The 17,912-nt window shown below is 36.7% G+C and overlaps 1 protein-coding gene across 1 annotated transcript in view; it reads left to right on the top strand.

Annotated features, from left to right (window-relative positions):
- The first annotated feature begins 3,813 nt into the window (after positions 1-3,813).
- LOC121374589 (nuclear pore complex protein Nup155-like) overlaps positions 3,814-17,912 on the top strand; it is a 51,483-nt gene continuing 37,384 nt past the window's right edge. Inside the window, exons 1-10 of the mRNA XM_041501693.1 lie at positions 3,814-3,934; positions 5,149-5,344; positions 5,717-5,854; positions 8,569-8,665; positions 10,389-10,459; positions 11,317-11,409; positions 12,784-12,944; positions 13,339-13,444; positions 14,463-14,536; positions 17,605-17,696. Coding sequence (XP_041357627.1) covers positions 5,203-5,344; positions 5,717-5,854; positions 8,569-8,665; positions 10,389-10,459; positions 11,317-11,409; positions 12,784-12,944; positions 13,339-13,444; positions 14,463-14,536; positions 17,605-17,696 — 974 coding nt within the window. The 5' untranslated portion in view covers positions 3,814-3,934; positions 5,149-5,202. The remainder of the gene's footprint in view (positions 3,935-5,148; positions 5,345-5,716; positions 5,855-8,568; positions 8,666-10,388; positions 10,460-11,316; positions 11,410-12,783; positions 12,945-13,338; positions 13,445-14,462; positions 14,537-17,604; positions 17,697-17,912) is intronic.

Here is a 17,912-nt window from a genome sequence, read left to right as displayed (position 1 = left end):
CATTTGGCTTGTTGGATAATGTGCTATTAATTATGTCACACGCTATCTCTAATACTAAATAGTCAATTAATTCTATCACACGTTATCTTTAATAATAAACAACGTACGTTATAGGATACGCCTCTTGCTAATTAATACACTTGAATTAATTAACTTGAATTAATTAACATGAAACATAATACGCTTGATGGCTATAAACGAAATCACAGAAGATACACTGTGAAATAAATAAAAGGTATTTAAAAATTATTATTATATATAGTTTAGGTTTTTTGTTTGAAAAGGACCATTGAATTTTGGTTGGAGTGAGGGCTAAGGCTATTAACCCTCCACTTTTGGCTCTCTCAGTATTAAATTGAAGGAAAACCTTGCAATGTCCCAAAATGGTCTTAAGATCATCAACGATTGAAGTCTGAATTCAAAATATGCCACGTGATATTTTTAAAAGTTGTATATACATTTTAAATTATTAATGACTACTAATATTTATATTTATACAAAAAAAATGTTTTGTGTTAAAAAAAATTATGAACACTACCTTTCAAGAAATTATTTCCCCAAGAGTTTTGAAGTACGTAAATTTGCGGTGAAATAATAACATATTTGTATTTGTGCCTTGTCTAAAGAGAAACATTTTACGATTTGGGTCGTCTAATATTAGTTATTTAACAAAGCAAACGCATATACATTTTTCTTTAAAGAAGAAACGAGGTACAATATGTAAATCCTGCTTTAAAAAATACTATATAATTACATTAGTATCTATATCGATTTAATGTACAATTGAAGGGGGTTAACTCTTAAAACCTTAAAATCATTAAACTCGTACAATTACTTCCCCTTTTGATTTAAATTAATTTTTAAAATTGACTATTATCTATTATTTTAAAAACACTTTTTAGTTTGCTTGCCTTTCCGCCTGCCCACTTTCATCTTCCTGCTTGGTTGATTTCTTGTCTATGCCAACACGACTGCCTGCCTGCCCTCCTCTCTAGCCCCTCTCTCCCTCCCCCCCCCCCCTCTCTCCGTTCCAGCCAGTGCACTACAACTGGCATACCAAAGGCCGTGGTATGTGCTATCCTGTCTGTGTGATGGTGCATATAAAAGATCCCTTGCTGCTAATCGAAAAGAGTAGCTCATGAAGTGACGACAGCGGGTTTCCATAACCATATGTCTGACGCCATATAACCGTAAATAAAATGTGTTGAGTGCGTCGTTAAATAAAACATTTCATCCCCCCATCTCTCTCTCTCTCTCTCTCTCTCTCTCTCTCTCTCTCTCTCTCTCTCTCTCTCTCTCTCTCTCTCTCTCTCTCTCTCTCAAATTGTTTGTTTAAAACTTATTTCTTCTTTTTTTCTGACTAAGCAGAGCACCTGCCTAAAGTCTGCATGATGCACGTGAAACTCCTTTTTAATTTTTTTTTTTTTACACTTTTCATGTTTCATTAGGGTTAGGATGATATAAATGTCTTTAAATCTTGTTTCAGATGACTGTACCACAAAGACAAAAACGGAGCATTCAGAACCATGGCCTAGCCCTGGTATGGCTGAATGTTGGCATATCCATGAGACAATTAGCAAGATGTCTGCAAGTGAGCCATTCCGTCATTATATGGCTGAAAGAATGTTTCCGTACCACTGGAACAACGTTTGGGCTTACCCATTCTAGTCGCAGTGTTGAACTGTTCATAAGACCTTTAACTTCTTGTGACACGTTTTTAATAATAGCTTATTACATACAACACAACGTCTAACTGACATCTGTCTTGTAATTGTTGGTCTGTCGTGCGTGGGGTGGAATGTAGCTCAGTTGATAGAGCGCTCGCCTTAGGTGCTTGTGTCGTGGGATCGACCAACCAGTGCACCACGACTGATAAATCAAATATGTCTGTGGGAAAGTAAAAGATCCTTTGTTGCTAATTGGAAAATGTAGCGGGTTTCCGCAATGACTACGAGTCAAAAATTATCAAATGTTTGACGTCCAGTTACCGATGATTTATAAATATTTTTTATTTTTTATTTTTGGTACCCAGGCATAAGCAAACATACCGAATGTCACTGACGCGATTTATTATTATTATTATGATTATTATTATTATTATTATATTTTTGGTACCCAGGTGACCTTTCACCATAAGCAAACATACCAAATGTCATTGACGCGATTTATTATGATATCGGTGTTTTGATTGGTCGAATAAAATTAATGATTTGAGAGCATGTGATGCTCACCGGATTTGGTTAGATCAAGTATCTAGCTACTAAAGGAAGGGAGGAAGGAAGGAAGGAAGGAAATGTTTTATTTAACGACGCACTCAACACATTTTATTTATGGTTATATGGCGTCAAAAAGATGGTCAAGGACCACACATATTGAGAGAAGAAATTTACCCGCCGTCGCCACTTCAAACCGACCGCGCATCAAGCGAGCGCTTTACCACTGGGCTACGTCTCGCACCGGGGGGGGGGGGGGGGGGGGGGGGGGGGAGAGAGAGACGAAAGGAAATGTTTTATTTAACGACGCACTCAACACATTTTATTTACGGTTATATGGCGTCAGACATGGTTACGGAAACCCGCTGTCGCCACTTCATGAGCTACTCTTTTCGATTAGCAGCAAGGGATCTTTTATATGCACCATCCCACAGACAGGGTAGTACATACCACGGCCTTTGATATTCCAGTCGTGGTCTACTGTGGAGCTAATTTTAATTAGATTGCAGTCGTGCACTGGCTGGAACGAGAAATAGCCTAACGTGCCTACCAACGGGGATCGATCCCAGACCGACCGCGCATCGAGCGAGCGCTTTACAATTGGGCTACGTCCCGCCCCAGGTACTAATGGAGACTTTCAAGGCAGATTGATCTGTAAGATCTGCGGCGTGTTCATCCAGACAGAGCGGAATTTCACTTACCTTGATTTTACGTATACTGATCATGGCTGTAATTAAACGGATCGGAAGGGGTGGTTGGGTGGATGTGCAGATATATACGAAAACTTGCCATTGTTTAGTTCAGAAGTGTTCCTTTTTTTATCTTTTTTTTTTATCTAGCTGGATAAATCCTATGTTAGGGTTACGGTGCACTTATTTATTTTCACTGCCACGCCCCCTAGTTATTTTAAGCTAGGTTCGTATGTTATTCATAACTGATAATATGTTAAACTAACAATATCATGTCATATCATATAGTACTATGTACACAATAACTACGTACTATTATTATCACCACCACCGATGCAGATAACGAGGGGGAAAGATACTGGTGGTGCAAAACCAAATAACACCTGGCCAAGTCAAAGGTCGAGGTGCACCCAATTTTGATAAAACAGTTAATACTACCATTCCTGCCATTGGTAATAAATGTGACAATGTTTAAACATTGTTGTTAACCCCCCCCCCCCCAAAAAAAAAAGGAAGAAAAAAAAAAGAAAGAAAGAAAAGAAACTTTAGCAAAAAAACACTGCAATAATTGTATGCAGTTTTATTTCATCTATTAAAACTGTGTCAAGGAACCGTGTACTTGAAACATTTATTGAGTGCCTGTAAATCTAAGTACTACAATTTTGGCAAAAGTAGCTAGGGGTGTTGTAAAAACATCTGGTTATATCGAAAATGGCCCATGAAAGGTTCCACTTTCTTCGGTAATACTTTGGATAGGCTGGAGTATTCATATTTATAGGTCATAGTTTGGTTGATATAAAGCATAGGCCTACGAAGTTTTTAAAACTATACACGTTTACATGTCGCCTATGTGATTTTATTTAGTATAGTGCAACCCATTGGAAGTTGGTGTTTTCGTAAAAAGGAGGAAAGTAAATTACACCGACTGATGGCGGCAACCATGTGAAAATCATTTTCCTTTATTTTGAATATAACGAACATCACTGTTCTATTATTATTATTATAGTTGGATCGTCCTAATAACCACCGTATGTAGGTTATAGTTTTTCTTTTATTTATAAATAAAAATATTGTGAAATGTTTGTTACACAGACTACACCATTTGACGAAAGTAGTGCGTAGCGGTACGTTTCAAGTCTCGATTGAACAGTTCAAGGCAAACTACCGGTCGGCGTAAATTAGAACTATGATATTACCGCCATTAGGTCATTACGAACTTCAACAATATCTGCTAATACTACCATTAACCCTAAACTTAAGCCTGAGTATACTAAATTCTGAAACTATCGGAAATCTTGCCGCGGGGGTGGGGGTTCGGTTTCAGGAGTCAAATCCCATCCTTTTATTATGTTGTTTGTAAATAATTTCAGTTTGTTTTAACATAACAATAAACTAAAAGTGTTTTGGAAATGATAAAAGGCAACTGTTTTTGTGTGCAAGTTAGAAATCAATCTGCTTAGAAAAAAAAGGCATTTCCTGTGCAGGCTGTGGGATAGTTATTCAAGATTAACGTTGACTGCAAGTCGAAGTGCAAGCACAAGTCAACGTTAATCTGGTGACGGCATTATGCCATTAACAGTCGTATGACCATTCCGATCAGTTTTGCTCGGAATGAAATTGAGGTCAAAATAATGACTGCCACCCTAACTGTGTATTGTGATCTATTTCGAGCTTATGGATAATGGAGACCAAGAAATACTTTGAAACGATCTTCACTTTGAATTAAAGGAAAAAAGTCTGGCACTGTGCGTTTTCTTTAAAACGCACGGTTATTCTTATCTGCCTTTAATGGAGGGAAATAAAACTCGGAACAGTCTTGTAAAGTTGTATGTGAAAAACAATCGGTGAAGTCATTTCTTGTTCCATAATAAATACAAAAAACCCCAATAAAACTAAAAATTAATTAAAGTTAATAAAATAACTCAAAAGTAAAAATAAATTAAAAGTTAATATAATAAAATAAAATGACATAAAATAAATTAAATTTAATAAAATAAAATAACATTTATTAATTAAGTAATAGAAATGAAATAAAAATATAATTTAATTTAAATACAAAGTATTTTTTTAAATGTCAATAATAAATTTTTAAAAATAAATAATAAATGTTCCCTGCCCTAATTTTTTAATTCTATACTGTTGCAAATATTAGTGATGTCTTTCAGCATTAAGTATGACTTAATTTTAAATAATCATTTATTGATCATGTACAATTTTTTTTTTTTTTTGCTTTATTTTATTTCCAGCTTAGTGTTTGTTGGTGCTCAATTAATTTTTGGTTGGGTGTGTAACTTGTTACCATGGCATCAATCCTTGATATTGGGTTACCTCCCTTGACCCACCAAGACATCTTGGAGAGTGCGAGTCGTCTGGTAGATAAGCATTTGGCAGAAGATCGCAACTACCTGGATCCATCAGAGTTGCTCAAAATCCCTTCGCATTGTGAGTTTTGTAGCTAAATTGTGATTCATAATCATTTGTTTTTAAACTTGATGTCTGTGATTTTATACCTTTGTAGATCATAACATTTTCCTTGCAGATATTGTGTTAGCTAATATAAAAAATATTGATTATATTCTACAGATGATATTAGTGCCATTTTTAAAAAGGATTGTTTTGTTCTATATTAACAATACGGTTCAGGCACGTTCTATAGATAGGTGTAGATTTGGTTAGAGTCATTGTTAAACACTTTTAAACATTTTATCAATTTTAATTTCTCAGTGATATGAATGAAGATAGTTCTAAGGCGGTAGGTTGGGTTGCAGCTAACCAAATTTTAGAAATAATTAAGATGAGTTATTTGTCTTCCAGCACAACCAACCGTGAGTGGACTTCATGACTTCGACTATCCCAACATGATGGAGGCTGGGATGAGTCCTGACTCTCTGGCTGAGTTTGTAAGCAGCAAGCGAACACCTCTACCACCACTGGTCGTTCAAGAGTTTGGACGTATCCTTTGCCTTAATTGTCTTAGATAATGTTAATAGTTTATCCCCTGCACTGGAACATTCTTTTGTTTTAGCTGGGACAAGTTTTAGTTTAGCCAATTTTTAGATATGTACATGTATGTCGAGTATTTATTTCCTTGAAAATTATTAAAATGTGGTTAATTTAAGGAATATTTTATTAGCCAAAAACTGAATGTTTTAGCCACTTTTAATAAAATTAGCAATTGGCTAATTTGGCCATGTACATTGTGAGCCCTGATGTAGAAAGTTATTCAAAAGTGGCTAATTTAAAGAAACTGCCACTTTATAATACTATATAACCGGAAATATTCGAGGATTTTTATTTTCGTGGGTTTCACGGGTAAGTAGTCCGCATCGAAAATATAAATCCTTGAAAATATCCTTGCATTCTATCTAAAATATTTATTATGAAAACCATAACACACTGACAATTTACCGGAGCATTTTATTTCCTGTCATTCGCAGTCCACCGGATACGACAAGAGAATAGTATAGTCAAGACAACAAGTTAGAATTTAAAAAAAGTTATTGTGTGAATTTCACTGTTTGTAGAATATAATGAAATATTTTAAAATTTTGTATATTGTTTTTGTCAATGTCTGTCCTTGATTGTTAATCACAAACTGCACAGTTAAGCACATAATAATAAATAAACATTACAGATAACCATGTACTGCTCGGACGTTCATCAGTACCGTATACTCAGTGATTCCAGGGTGGATAAATGCAGATTTTAACATATCCTGGCGTGTTTTGAATTCTGCCATAACTTTCATAATCCACCTTGCATGAATTGGTTTTATCGCCGATGTACGCATGTCGATCTTGATGTCTGTTACACCTTCGCCGTCTTTCATAGCCAGGGAAACCTGCTTTGAATACCAAGTGGTGAACTCAGACTTCAGGGCGTCCTTAAGTGGTTTGTTCACACATACGTCTTGTGGCTGCAGGGCATCGGTGCAGTTAGGCGGAACAAAGACCAGGTTGATATGCGCTTTCTTTAACTTGTCTTAAAAGCCTCGGTCTTGATGACATTTAAACATATCGAGTATGACCAGTGATTTCTGGTGTTTAGGTAGTTTTTGTTCCTTCTTAACACAATTCACATACAGTATAATAATCTTGTCAGCGTATTCATCCATTGTTGCGTTGGTTGACCAGTGGTTTTCTGAGCGTTTTATATCCCAGTCAGTAGGGAATTTTGTGCCCTGGTGGTGCCAACGATCTGTCTTCCGATCGTAAATCAACTGCACTGGGAGCATATCCCCACTCAGTGTCGAAGCAACAACAGCCGTTATCATGCGTTTATCGCTTAGTCCAGCAATTTCAATATGCCTTGATCCCTTCTGGTCCATGGTCCACTCACCACACGGCACAAACTTCAAGCCAGTCTGGTCAAAGTTTATTATTAGTTCATCTGGAATGTCATACTGATTTACGTTTGTAGAAATTCTGTCTATCACTTTTGATAGATTCAAAGTTCTGTGGTAAAGTTCTTGCACTTGTTGTTGCTTTGCGCTTTGAAAACCCCATCCAATGTAAGAGGGAAGCTGCCCAGCTCTTCGTTAAAGATATTGAACCACCGTTTTCTGTCAGCAGTCCCAGGTTGCTGGCTTCAATGACTCCCTTGGCACCTGCTATTGTTACAGAAGTGTTGACAACACCCCCAGCCTCGCGGATGGTCTTCAGATAAATCTGGATTGTTTTATCAACATCACCCAATAGCAGTGGTCACCCCCTGTTTTTTTTTTGCAAAGTTGTTTCTGTTACTTTAATATCTCTCTCTGTAGATCAAATATTCCGTCTGATGTTTAGCATACAACGCTCATGTCTGTCTCTGATACTTCTAACTGTCGATTCGCTGACTGGTTTATTCAGTTCTTTTGAGAATTGACGACTGCATCTTGACACGCCATGTTCAAGAGGATATTTCCCAATCTTAGCTGTCTGTTCGTCATCAAAGAAATTGTACTTGCGTTTTCGTTTCCGTGATTTAGGTGTAGATATGGCTTTATTTGCGGCATCGATATATGAAGATGGGATCTCGAGTTCGGGTCCTCTTGACGGTGATGGTAAAAAACTATCGTTTTCGACCAATTTATTCAACCAGCTCAACAGACTCATGTTGCAAGTTTGAAATGTAAAATGTGTATGTATTGCTATGTTTGCTACACTGGTATACAAAGCCAGCTTACTATACGAGTGTGAGTGAAACATGTCAAGCTCAGATTAAACATCAAACACTTCACAGACTGACTTAGAAAAAATCTCACACAAATCGTAATTGGCTTTACACAAAATCAAAGACTGTGATCAGTTATCTTACGAATAGCATACCAGGTATCACAGTGGCCAGTTAGGCTACAGCTGAGTGCTCCATTGTTTAACTTTACACGTCGGTGGTATCGAACATCTGGCAGCCGACGTAAAACTTTAATCAACACTAACAAGTATTCTCGCAATTAGACTTACTAAAACTCGAAAATAAAATCACTTTCAATTTAGATTTGGCAAACGACGAAAATAAGAAACCTTGAAATGTTTTTATACCCCAAACCACGAAAAATTAAGACCCCAAATTTTTCCGGTTATACGGTATATAATATGCTTTTTACATTTAAAAACAAAAATGTATTTATGTTTGCAATGGTTAAATTTACAATTATGTTTTTGATTCCTTAACCACTGCTTTAGGTGTTCAGTGTAATTTCCTGATGGGTTTGTTCCCTGAGATTGAAAGAGCATGGCTGACAATTGACAGTGACATATATGTTTGGAAATATGAAGATGGGTGAGTTCTTCCTGTGTATATTGATTTATTCATTTTAACTTAACTTCATTGATTATATCCAGTTTTAGTTTAAGCACATTGTATTGAGCACACACACCTAAGTTATCTTGGCAGTCCACGGCCCATGCTTATAAAACTTGAAGTCCAGAATTTAACGTAATGCTATTTGAATGGCGTTGCCATGACGTTAAAGTCTAGACTTTAAGGTTTATAAGCACGGGGACTGAAGTGTGGGATAATGAGTAGTTGTTAGTGATAGAGGTGTTGTGGCCTTGCTCATCCACAATGGACCATTAAAACTCTCTGTTGGTGGTATTTGAACCCAGTGTATCAGGACAATAAAACGTGAACTGTTAACTTATATATCAAGTAAACTGCCAATCAGTTATATGGTGAACCGTTCTAAAATTGAAAGTACTATATCATCAGTAGTAAAATAGATTTTTTTTAACACATTTGGACCAATTTGTTGTTGCAAAGAACTGTAGCATGTGTTTTAGCTCACCAGTTAAGTCAATATAATTCATGTTTACAACCAAATTGGTTACATAAGTTTAACTCACATGAACAGAGTTTGGTTACCTAAAAAAAAATTAACATTGACTTCTGATATCTTGTACCTACCAGCCTTAAATTAGATGGCTTAACCAGTACACCTCCAAGGCTGATGCCCGTACTGAATAGATAGAACAAAAATCATATTAAAATGAGTACATACCGGTACTGAAAAATTCTTTGTAGGTTATTAGCTTGTGTAATTCAGATGATCAAAGTAAAGTTTGTTTTATTTAACAACGCCGCTAGAGCACATTGATTTTTTATCTTATCATCGGCTATTGGACGTCAAACATATGGTCATTCTGACACTGTTTTTAGAGGAAACCCGCTGTCGCCACATAGGCTACTGTTTTTACGACAGGCAGCAAGGGATCTTTTATTTGCGCTTCCCACAGGCAGGATAGCACAAACCATGGCCTTTGTTGAACCTGTTATGGATCACTGGTCGGTGCAAGTGGTTTACACCTACCCATTGAGCCTTGCGGAGCACTCACTCAGGGTTTGGAGTCGGTATCTCGATTAAAAATCCCATGCCTCGACTGGGATCCGAACCCAGTACCTACCAGCCTGTAGACCGATGGCCTGCCACGACGCCACCGAGGCCGGTTTCAGATGATCAGTTCACTGTGTGGTATCAAGGGAGCTAGAGGCAATCCGTCATTCAATATGCACAATATGCTTCCTGATATCAACTTCACAAGCAAAGTTTGCTTTTCATCTTAATTGTAATAAAAGGAAAAGAACAACAGTTACTTATTATTTGTTTAAATTTATATAAAATGAGAGTAAAATTTATATAAATACAAATGGTCTAGAATTGGTTGTCGGTGTCTAGCATTTATCAATTAAAATTGTCAGAAGTAGAGATTGCTTCCCATTACATAAAATTAATTTTGGACCTTGATTAAGTGTTTAATTTTATTCCAACCAGTCAATGATTAAGGAACTGGAAAACAGAATTTAATACCCCTTAATATTCACTGACATATCGTTGAAATGTATTTCTGGATATATCTGAATTGTCAATGAATTTTTGTATTGACATTATGATACTTGTTTACCTACTAATATTGATTGCTAATGAATTAATAAAATTATATTTATTGAATAATGAAAATACTGGATAGATCTGTACATAATCTCTTCTCAATACGTTTTGTTCCAGGTCTGATTTAGCATTTTTTGATGGTCTCAATGAAACAATCCTTAGCACAGGCCTTGTGAAACCAAAACCAGGTACACAAATATTATAATTGCTGTTACTATTTTTATTTTTTGTCATGTGCAAATTATTGGCAATTCTAAAGTGATGATGGTCACCAATATAATATTTAGTGGAATTGTGCTATATATTTCACAACAATTCAACATTATAGTAGTGCACCAGAGCTCAAACTGAAAAATGTGTCACTCATTGACAGCAATTTTGGGTCTGCCAAGGGCAATTTTTTAAAAGTGTCTTTTGCAGCAAAAAACATGACTGAAAGGTTGTATGGCTGTGTGTTGTCAATAGGGAACCAATTAAAATAGATTGCAAACAGAATGCATCATTTTTAATACAATATTAAATACTGGTAGATAATGTTCACCAGGAGTATTCATTTTGCCGTCATCGTAGAGTTTTACCGGTGACAGTAATTCTCATCCGGAGGCACAAAAGTGCCATCGGTGAATGATGCCCTTGACCGATGGCAATTTATATCTCAGTGATGACAATTGCCATCGGTTCTGCCATAAGTTTGAACTTTGGTGTACCCGTCATCCATTTCAGTTTAAGACATCCAGTACCCTTTGGACCATTCCATATTTCAGAATGGTTCAGAGTATTATCACGTATTATTAGAAATATTGTATTGGGAAATAAATAAAAAAATGTAAAAGTCACAAACCACTGTAAATTTACATAAGATCTTTCAAAAACACAGTTATGATGTTTAGATGACTTTCTCTGGGTACATCAGTGTGATCAAGTGGTCTGTACTTTTCTGTGTTTGCTGTTGTAAATGACAAATATTGCAAAGATGCAAGTAATCGAAACCTTTCCAAACTGATGTATTATGTTTACATGTAAATGTGTCTGTTTTATTTTGTAGGAATCTTCCAGCCATGTGTGCAATACTTGCTGGTTCTGGCCACTCCGGTTGATATAGTGTTACTCGGAGTCAGTTTTATCAAACCATTTGAAGGTAGTGTATAGTTCAACCAACATGTTATATCTTGTATATGTAGTGTGTTATGTTTGCCAGGTTTAAAAATAGTTTTGCACTCATAATTCCTAAATAAACATGTAATTTCACCACCACACAAAACTTTATTTTAATTTATCCTGCAACCACTGTTTCTATCAATTGACAAATTATGATGACCGATTAAAGGAAAGTCATAAACGTATACTAGTAGATTATGACTTGTACAGTACAAAATTGCTCATTTGACCTCTAAATCATCGTACAATGTGGCATAAATAACAGAAATAATAGCTTTTCCCATTAATTTTTATGGTCTGCAGGATAAAAATAATAACTAGTTAATGATGTCGGCAGAGCCGTGTGGAATTTTCCATTCTTATTTTTACAGGATAAAGCAGATATCTGATGTCATTAACTAGTTATTCTCTATTTAAATTAACGTTGTAATGAACATGCTATAAAACCGAGGCTATTTGGTATTTGACATCCAGCACTTGGTTGATCTGTAGAAAGGAGAAACCAGGTACGATCACACAGACTCCTCTTACTGGTTAGCAGCAAGATTATATATATGCAAGACAGCACATACTATGGTCTTTGACATACCAGTCATGGATCACTTATTTTAATGGGTAAAACTTGCTGGATTTAACAAGAAGATTGATCTTGCGTTACTTCCCACCTCAGGGAATTTCTGACCCACTGGATTAAGTCCTGCAGTATTTACCCTTTGGAGACTAATAAAATCTATCACCATTGTGAAGTATAGATAAGGTAATTCGGACCCGAGGGACAAAATGTTTTCAGTAAACCTTGGACTTAAAAAAACATTTTGTCCCTTGGGTTGGAATTGCCTTATCTACACCTCACAATGGTGATTGATTCTTTTTCTTGCCCATTTCATAACAGTAACGTGTTTATTGTAGAATGATTCAAAAACATTTCTCGTACAAACTCATTTAATCATATGCAGAAAATATAGTCCAGATTATGCAACAACATAAAAATGTAACGACGTAACAATAAATATAAGTTGAAAATATTAATTTGTTTAAATATTTTTAAAACGATGATACAATGTGAAATGGCAACATGGGAAATACCTAATTCAGCAGAATTCTGAAAAAACATGAGTTATGACATCAATCAGGCATATGTAGAAATCAGCAGATTTATCTAGCATCATGCAAAAGCTGGCTAACTCAGTCCAGTGGGTAAGAAAGTGTATTCCTTATTCACACATGTGAAGTGATTAGAGATCATCTGAAATACTTGCATCTCTTTGTATCAAGTCTAACATAGTTTGATTTAATTCTATGATTAATTGTGCCTCCTAATTACATTTTAATTTCTCTTGTTTGTTTTATCCAGGTAGTTTAGCTGGCCATGTTGAAGACGAAATGCACCTACTGCCAGATCCTCTTTTTTCCATTCCCACTGACAACACATACTTCACCTTCATATGCGGTACGGACAACGGGCGCATCTTCATGGCAGGCAAAGATGGCTGTTTGTATGAAATGGTCTATCAGGTGGGTAACAATGATTGTGAGAATGTGTTAAAAGAATCAAAGAGTTATTATGGTCAAGCTTCACCAATAGTATTTTTGGATTTCAGTTTGTATTATGTAGTCTAATTTAATTTTATATTCATTGTCATGCTCTGGACGCTATTGCAATGACTGTTTATCTTACCTAACAGTTGATGACTAAGAAGAGTGTGTTGGAGTGTTTTTAAACAAATATTTGTTTCATGTCCTCGTTCCATTAACAATAACTAAACATTTGGCACTTGAAATGTCACTTTTACATATTTTTCATTGTTGCTGTATCTTCAGAATTTTTTTAGTAATGGTATACAAATTGAACCTGAATTAAAAAAAAAGAAGATTCATTGCATTGTTTTCCATCTCTGTTTTGTTTCAGGCAACAGATGGCTGGTTCAGTCAAAAGTGTAGGAAAATAAATCACTCAACAAGCAAGTTTTCCTTTCTTGTGCCGTCTATTCTCAACTTTACCTTTAGTGAAGATGGTAAGCTTTTGGATTTATCTGTTTTTGCTTAATGTTTGAGAAATCAGTATTCATTTCATTTCTTTAGATCAAGATGTTAGTTATTTGTTTAGCTATGGTGCAAGTATTTCTCTGGAATTCACTTTTGTGAATAATGCAAACACTTATTAGAATTTTTGTGCTTTTATTTTGATTTTATTAGTCCCCTACCAGTCCAGCTGGAGGGGATATTGGTTTCATCTTAGTCCTATCCAGCTGTCTGTCTGTCTCCCATATATAGTTTTCTGATCTTTTTTTTCGCAATTCCATAAAATATTGAGGTTACATTTTGTCTATAGCTTTATCATGAACAGCTATAGATTTGACAGTTATGGCTCTTAGACTTGGGAGATATGAAATTTTGTGTGTAGCTTTATTGTGCACTGGAAGGGGGGGGGGGGGGGGGGCGCAAAGACGTAGCCCAGTAGTGAAAAGTTCGCTTGATGCACAGTTCGTCTGGAAATCCCCGTTGGTGGGCCAATTAGGCTATTTCTTGCTCCAGCCAGTGCACCATGACTGGTATATCAAAGGCCGTGGTATGTGTTATCCTGTTTGTGGGATGGTGCATATAAAAGATCCCTTGTTGCTAATCAAAAAGAGTAGCCCATGAAGTGGCAACAGCGGGTTTCCTCTCTCAATATCTGTGTGGTCCTTAACCATATGTCCGACGCCATATAACCATAAATAAAATGTGTTGAATGCATCGTTAAATAAAACATTTCCTTCCTTCCTTAAATAAAACATTTCCTTCCTTCGTTAAATAAAACAAAGTCTTAATTTTCATGGTGATTTACTAATTTTTCATAGAATTTTGGCCTTTGAACTTGGGAGATATGAAAATTTGTTGGGCCCAGTAAGGGACATGTATTGCTTTAGCAGTACTCTCAGAATGTTTCTTGTAGATACTCATGTTTAAGTAAAGACTATGCTAAAGACCAATGTGATAAAAGAACTTTATAAGTGATGTTTGAGTCTTGATACAGTTTTTGTTGTTTTTCAGATCCACTTGCTCAGATTTGTGTGGACAATTCCAGAAACATTCTGTACACGAGATCAGAGAAAGGAACTATTCATGTAATTATAATAATATTTAGCCCATAGTATTACATAAACAAATCATTGAAAATACCTCTATTTTTCAGACATTCAAATCTTGTTAGGGCCTCAAATTTATCTGATCTTTTTCATCAGAGAATTAAAAAAGAAGAATTTGTTTAACTTTTCTTGTTTAGTGTATGCTCCATTATGAACCTTAATATTATTTTTATAGCTAAGGAAATTTGAATTGAGCTACTAACTTCTGGACTGGACAGACTGTATTAATAAAAAGAAAATTATAATAAATGTATAGTTAACAAGGTAGCGACTAAAGGAAATTGGATCACTACATGAATATGTTTACCTGCTGTTTCACTATCAGTGTTTCTGCCAGAAAGAAATTTTTGGGTATGGCGCTATGGAATTGAATGCAACCACAGTCAACAGGAGGTGTGGGGGGCATCCCCCAGAAAGAAAATGGTTAAGTTTAGGGTTAGGGTTAAGAAAATCATGCAGTAATGATAAAGAGTCATTAATTTTGTCAGAATGTTAAAGGGACACACCCTAGTTACAGTTATTTGTGAACCATTACGGCGTTGTTTTTGGCTATTAAACCCCATTTTTCACAAATAAAATTGCACTTTACTTACATTTTATTATTTAGAATACACATTTCCATTCACCTGAAGTGCTTTTGGTAATCCTGATGTTTGTAAAACCACGAAATGCTTTTTTTGCATTTTTTCACAAGACGTGCTATCGAGAGAAAAACGTTAAGCAAGCGAGGTCCAATCTATTTTTAGAGGGAATCTTCCTGTGTAAACGTCACAGATGTTGGTATACCACGTGACCGTTATCATTTTGGTTCGGTTTGTTTTCTCGTGCACGGTTCGTGCAATAAACATCCGATTTGTTGTTATTCATTTGTGAGATTTTTCTTCACAGTTCGTGAACATTTTCAGTAACAATAAAGTTCAGACAAGTAAGTGTCTCCATACAAAACGTTACAAACCCTTAAAACCAATAATTTTGCTAAGTCTTACGATATCTGGAGAGGGGATACAACCAGGACAGAACAGTTGGAACATGTCCAGGAGAGGTGAAAAGAACGCACCCCCAAGTCTGTGCGCACTCTGTGAAATTTGTCGTGACGTAGGCATTGTTGTGCTTCGAGCGACATCTACCGGTGACATCAGAATATTAACTTTCAAAATTATTTCAAGCAATTGGGACATGGGGATTCCATGGTATTTATCGATATAAAACCTGCTTTTTCACTCCATTTGATAAAACAAGATCTAAGTGTGTTACAGGTTTGTAGATTAACCAAATTATATACTACTCAAAAGAATTTAAGGGTCAGACGATATTTTCGACATTATTTTCTGAATGTCAATTATATTAGCTAGACCATAATGTCACGCATGGTATTGTTCCATTTTGACGAAAGTGGGTCTAAGCAACCCATAAATGAATTAAAATCCACTGTCATTGACACTGTCGACTAGTTCTAATGGCGAAAACATGCTTACATTTGCACGTAAATTAGGGCGAAAGCGAAAGGTCTGCTAAGTGCCCATAACTTGCTTTTTCACAAAGCGCTTCATTTGCACGCTTTGCACGTGTATTCCATGTTCCCAATGCTGAATTTCCGTATAATTGGAGCTTGCGTTCGTGTACGGTAAACACTCCAAATTCGACAATGATACGACTTCAACTGACTATCGAAGATCGAGGAAGGGCTATTGCTTGGCTTCAGGGTGGCAATACGCAAAGAAATGTTGCTCTGAGACTTGGTGTCAGTCAGAGTGTCGTTGGCCGACTGTGGCAACGGTACCAAGCAACGAATTCTGTTCGAAATCGTCAACGTTCGGGAAGACCCCGAAGCACTACAGATAGAGAGGACCGCTACATCACCAATATGGCTCTACGTCAACGCACAACCACTGCACGCCGATTACATGACAATCTGCGGACTGCGACTGGAACTCGAGTGTCTGATCAAACCATATGCAATCGTCTGAGAGCCAATAATCTACGCTGCCGTCGCCAGGCTGTTTGACCACCACTCCTAACACGTCACAGAATGGCCAGACGTCACTGGTGCACGCTTCATCTGAGGTGGCAACGTGTTCAGTGGGGTCGAGTGATGTTCACTGATGAGGCCAGGTTTAGTCTCCAGTTCAACGACAGTCGGGTTCGTGTCTACAGACGTCCTGGGGAGCGCTTCGCTGACGTTAACGTTAGACAACGTCACCGGTTCAGTGGTGGCAGCGTCATGGTGTGGGGCGGCATCTCTATCCACCACAGGACCCCCCTCTATGTGGTGGATGGCAATCTGAATGGAATCTGCTATCTGAATGAGATTATCCGGCCGTTGGTTCTCCCAGGCCTTCAGCAGATTGGCGGCGGGGCAGTTCTGCAGGATGACAATGCCAGACCCCCACCGCGCCAGGGTGGTAACGGACTTTCTCAGACAACAGGGTATCGCCAGGATGGATTGGCCAGCATATTCGCCTGACTTGGCCCCAATAGAGAACGCCTGGGACGAATTAGGCAGGAGAGTTCGGGATAACCATGCCCCTCCGGCCAACCTTCATGATCTGGGTCAACTTCTTATGGCAGAGTGGCAGGCCATTCCCCAAGAGTTCTTCAGACATCTGATCAACAGCATGAGGCAACGATGTGTCGAGTGTATTCGCGCCAGGGGTGGATTCACACACTATTAAACGAATGTTCTAATGTGTAAAATCCATGTTTGACAACCTTCAACTTTGACAGCATGTCATGTGACTTTCTTGTATACAGTGACGTTTATTTGTGTTTTTTTGTAAATATGGAACAATAAATAAAAATTTTGGTGTAGTTTACATCATCAATCTAATACACTCTGAAACTTATTTGGTTATAAATTTTTGACCCTTAAATTCTTTTGAGTAGTATAATTTATTTTCGCTAGATGGAACTAGGGTGTGCGGCTTTAACTTAAAAAGATAAACATTTGGGTATGGCGCCATACCCGTTTTACCCTCTAGCAGAAAGCCTGACAATGGCTTTTATTGGATGTTTTTTAAAACTATGTCTTTGTTTTGTTCCTATTTCAGGTGTATGATCTTGGAACAGAAGGAAAGGACATGACAAAGGTTACAGCTTTATCCTCCAGTTCCATCCTTCAAACAGCATCCACAATAGCTAGGTATGATAATTAAATAATTCGAGAACAGATTTTGTTTCGGCATAAAATATTTCACAAAGCTGATTGCAGCTGATCTGGAATGATTAGAAATTGCTTTTATTTTCTTCTCATAATGTTTTTTTGTTTCTGTATATTAAAGGTTTTACCTTTGTTAAATGCCATAGATGTAAAAAAAAAAAAAAAAAAAAAAAAAAAAGTCAGAAAAGAAGTAGAAGA

This window comes from Gigantopelta aegis, chromosome 6 (genome assembly GCF_016097555.1).
Source record: "Gigantopelta aegis isolate Gae_Host chromosome 6, Gae_host_genome, whole genome shotgun sequence".
NCBI lineage: Eukaryota > Metazoa > Mollusca > Gastropoda > Neomphalida > Peltospiridae > Gigantopelta > Gigantopelta aegis.
The sequence above is the reverse complement of the archived record's forward strand: the minus strand, read 5'-3'. Positions and strand labels throughout refer to the sequence as shown.